Source organism: Poecilia latipinna, unplaced genomic scaffold, assembly GCF_001443285.1.
Source record: "Poecilia latipinna isolate Pla-1442-1.1 unplaced genomic scaffold, P_latipinna-1.0 Scaffold4524, whole genome shotgun sequence".
NCBI lineage: Eukaryota > Metazoa > Chordata > Actinopteri > Cyprinodontiformes > Poeciliidae > Poecilia > Poecilia latipinna.
In genome coordinates, this window is record NW_015117140.1 from 5,456 (window position 1) to 10,133 (window position 4,678).

Genomic DNA, 4,678 nt, shown 5'->3' on the forward strand with positions numbered 1-4,678 from the left:
TTGACTTTGCAGTTTTACGCCTCATCAGAAACGTACAGATTCCTGACATCATCTGTTCTTTTCTAAACTGTTTAAAGACTCAGTGATGTTAATTTATATAAACGTTTGGATGGGAGTTGAAAAATATTCTCAAAAAAATAAAATAAAAGAATAAAAATAAAAAGCATAATTTTGACATTCAGTAAAAAGAAATTAATTAGATTTTTCTATGAGATTTAATATCATACAGCATGTTTAATAAATTGTATGTAAATATCTGTTTCTCTGTGTTTGGGTGGATAGGAAGTTCATGTAGGTCTGTGGAAGACGTGTATGAAGCAGGGAACTGGACTGCAGGCGTGCGTAACGCATGATGACTCCCTGATATTCTCTAAAATTCAGGCCTTAAGGGCCTTGACCGTCATCAGCTGCATCCTCTGTGGTCTCGGCCTCCTCCTCCTGATCTTTGGTTCCGACTTCACCCCATGTGTTCAGAACCAAGCCCCCAAACCCAAAATGATCCTGGCGGCCGCAGTGGGGCTGCTGCTGGCCGGCCTGCTGGTGATCATCCCGGTCAGCTGGGTGACAAATAATATGAGCAATGCACCAGAGGGAATGATGCTGGGAGCGAGCATCTATATCGGCTTTATAGCTGGTTTGATGTTGATGCTGACTGGAGGTCTGCTCTGCTACTTAAGCAGATCCAGCAGCTCTGGAGGAACCGCCAGCTTCTTCAGCAACAGAGTTTAAGCTAAAACATACAGAATGTAGAGGCTTGATGGAAGGAACTGGTGACCAACAGACGGGCAGACAAGGGATAAATTTAGGTAAAAACTGGGAAGATGATGTGAAATTATCATTTCTATACTTTTAACATTTGGTGTTTGACTTTTAACATAATTTTCCTGAATGCTGGAAAATTTGATTTCAGTGAACTTTTGATTCATTTTTTTGTTTGCATATTAAAACTGTTTTATGTTTATTTTCTTCATGCTTTCTTAATTCCAGTTTAAAAACCAGTCAACATAATTACCAACCAGATTTGCTTCAATTTCATGATGTTTCTCAGTTTTCTGCTTTATTTTCTATTGATAAAACATTTACTGTAACTATTTCTGTTTTTGTACAATAACCACAACAGATCATTATCTTTGGTCAGATGTGATTGGAAATTAAATAAGATGAATAAAAAAAAACAGTTTCATAGAATATGATTTTTGTTTTACAAAAATAAAAAAATGTAAGCAAATTACAGAAAACTTTACTTCAACTATTTGATTCTTCATCTCATGCAAAAATAATATTGTTTTAGAAAATTATGCAAATCCTTCAGATAAAGTGTTACAGTCAGACTTTAATTTATCTTATATTTCAGCTTTTGCTTCTGTATTTTCATTTGCAAACAAATAAATAATGAAAAGTTTTTGCTGATTTTTCATAACTATTTCTGTTTATGAGTTTTTCTTCAATTGTTACATTTTCAGATGTGCTCATTAATGTAACATTGGAAGTTGGGGGGTTTGTTGGTGCCAGACAGGCTGGTCTGAGTATTTCACAAACTACTGGGATTTTCCCACATAGCCAACTCTAGGGTTTACAGAGAATAGTCAGAAAAAGAGAACCTGGAGGGGCTACAGCAGCAGGAGACCACACCGGGTGCTGCTCCTGGCAGCTAAGAACAGGAAACTGAGGCTACAATCCACACAGGCTCACCAAAACTGGACAGTAGGAGATGGAAAACGTCGCCTGGTCTGATGAGTCTGGATTTCTGCTGCGACATTCGGATGGTCGGGTCAGAATTTGGCATCAACACATTCAGTTATTTTCACTTTGTAATAAAACACATTAAATTTTGCTGCAATCAAAAACGCATGTGGCTTCGTACATTTATAATTACTGACAAACTCAATGTGTGCACCAGGCGTGAGAAAACCGTTGCTTTCGTCCGATCCACATTCAGAACCAGCAACCAGCTCCATAGTATGCAATGACAAAAACTCAATGGGGTTTTTTCTTTATTGCAAAGTCAAATCCTTACGAGAAATAATTGCTAAAGATGTGAAAAGTTACATCCTGTACTTAGATGAGCACAGACTCTTCACTGGCATGAATCAAAATCACAGAAGTGGAAAAAACCAAGCAGAACTTTCGTTATGAAGCAACAGCCACACCTTAAATGCTATTTCAGACAGTTTCCACTTTATTTAAAGACACAACAGACAGAAGAACCTGCAGAACGCGAGAAAGGTAAGAAATTATTCACCTGTTTATCCATTTTTAATGCAAAGAAAAACTGATTTAGCTAAAATAGAAGAATTGTTGATTCTAATTTTAACAGAAATCCACCATAATGTGCACAAAATGAACCTTTTTAGAACCAAATGTAACTTTTTTTTATCATTCATACATATTTAATGTGCTAAATTAAGATTTATTAAACCGAAAGAGACAAAAAAGTATTTTCAGTTCAGTTTATTTTTATTGTGCCAATTCACAATACTTTATCTCTAAGGAATTTACAAAGCAAAAAAAATAAATGTTCTATGTTAAATAAAAAGTTAGTTGAGGAGAGTAAGAACATTTAGTTGCTTAGTTTTCCCAGTCGAACCTCATGAAGTGAACTTTTAAATCAGTTAAAAGTTTAAATAACTGTACAGAGTTGATATTAAAGCGTTCAGTTTGTCCTGCAGCAGAAATAACCAGAAAAACCTTTAATAAAATGATTATTAAAGACTTTATGTGTTAATTTAGCAGGGAGCCAATGAGGAGAAGCTAAAATAAGAGAAATATTTGTTTACTTATTTGGCTTCTCTTCCTTCACATCATTAAAAACACATTCATTACAAAAACAGCTACACACTTAAGATAATATTAGAAACATAGCATATTTATTCATAAATGTACATTTATAACACTTTATATAATGAAATAATTATACTGAACCTCCTACGGGACGTGGAGAAAATCTTTTCTTTTGCGTTTCCTCTCAATAAGCAAATATATCCTGGTCTGTTTTATATACAAAGGTCAATTTAAAGTTTAAAATGTTTATACGTTTAAAGAGCCTCAGTGAAAACGTTTATTTATTCTTAACTCTGTGGTGGAGAAAATTGATTGAAAATCGATTAACTGCATGTTTTTGTTTTTCTAAGAGTGAGATTTAAGCCTTCAGATTACCAACACAACAAAGACACAATGAAAACGGTCAGATGATTTTATTACCCAGACAAAATAACTCAAATATGCATGGACTGTTTTCTACGTCTCTCCTGGACAGGATAGCTTTAATTTTAGCAATAACCCAGAAAGAAGGAAATCAAAGAAACCAGTTTAATATTAGATTTAAATAAGTCCTGGTCAAAAATAACTCAGAGGTTCTTTACTTTGTTACCAGATGCAGGAATGCAAACAGACATTTTGAGCCTCATGGCACAAAGAAATCAAGCAGCTGTCATCACATCTCTGATCTAAAGTCTCGTTTCTCTGCCACGTCGCTCTAACCTGTTGATGTGCGGTTTGGTTTTACCACAGATAGTGAGGTTTTCCTTTATACGCTCTGATATGGTGAGCGCTGCAGCTGTGGTCAACTCTCCTCTGATGTTTGCAGCAACACTCAGCAATAGAGAATGTCAAGGTTCTGGTTCTGATGGACTCAAATACATCCAAAAACACAAAATCTTACCAACTAATTTTAGTTTAGTTCATGGTGCAAATATCTCAGTATAACATAAATAAGACAAAACTAACTTACAAGAAACTTTACAGCAACAAATATGAGCTTGTTGTCAGTCAATAATTTCCTAATATTGATGAAAAAGTTCTGGTTCCATCTGCAGATTAATTCACTGATAACAAGGAGAAATGTCTTGTTATAGGTGAAGTAATAAGAGCCTGATTTGATAATAGAAAATGAATCGAGGCGGACCGGAACCGAACCGGTTAGTTAGTGGAAAAGCGCCATAACTGACCCATAACCAACAGAACGTAGTAAGAACTGGACCACAGAATATGACTGTCATGAGAATCATCAACACCTGTGCAGGTGGTCAGTGAGACACATGACTGATATTATTCTTAGTTATAAGCAATGAGAGCTGGAAACAAGATGGCTGCTGATATTATAAGTTTCACTTTAGTTTTTGTGCAGATGAAGGACGGTGAACGACTCATCGTGTGGCTCTTTAAGCTCTCTTGCTTTAAAGATTTAAAAATCTTTAAAACTTAAAGATTTTAAGTTTTTTCTTGCAGCTAAATTTAAGTAAATCTAACATGTAAACCTAAGTTTATATGTAGTTGTTATAATGTTGAACATGTTGTGGTTTTGAGGGTGCAGGTGCTCTTAGCGCCCTCTAGTGTCTGTCTGTGCACATCGCTGCCAGAGGCCCAATCCTGCATAGAAGACGCCAAGAAGAAAACCCAAGAATATGTCACAGAAAATTATTTAATCCCATTTTTTTAATTTTGATTTTCTTCTTTGTCTTTTACAGAATGGCATCAAAAACAGTTCAGACGGTTTGTGTGGTTCTCAGTGCCATCGGGCTGTTTGGGGTCATCATCTGCTGCGCCCTGCCTGAGTGGTTTGTGATCCATCGTGGTGATACGGTAATCATATGATCAAAAGACATTTTATGCTTGAAATTAGCATGATAGTTATGATTAGTTCGCTTTAAATGCTTTTCTTTACTCCACCCTATTTCTA

General features: G+C 35.7%; 2 protein-coding genes across 3 annotated transcripts in view; both read left to right on the forward strand.

Moving 5' to 3' along the window:
- The window catches only part of LOC106942757 (claudin-4-like), a 4,979-nt gene extending 3,559 nt beyond the window's left edge, over positions 1 to 1,420 (forward strand). Inside the window, exon 2 of the mRNA XM_015026092.1 lies at positions 283 to 1,420. Within this exon, the coding sequence (XP_014881578.1) occupies positions 283 to 729 (447 nt within the window). The 3' untranslated portion in view covers positions 730 to 1,420. The remainder of the gene's footprint in view (positions 1 to 282) is intronic.
- Positions 1,421 to 2,124: 704 nt separating this feature from the next.
- Positions 2,125 to 4,678, forward strand: part of LOC106942756 (claudin-4-like) — a 17,419-nt gene continuing 14,865 nt past the window's right edge. For both annotated transcript variants that reach the window (XM_015026090.1, XM_015026091.1), the window contains exons 1-2: positions 2,125 to 2,226; positions 4,467 to 4,581. In XM_015026090.1, coding sequence (XP_014881576.1) covers positions 2,156 to 2,226; positions 4,467 to 4,581 — 186 coding nt within the window. In that variant the 5' untranslated portion in view covers positions 2,125 to 2,155. The remainder of the gene's footprint in view (positions 2,227 to 4,466; positions 4,582 to 4,678) is intronic.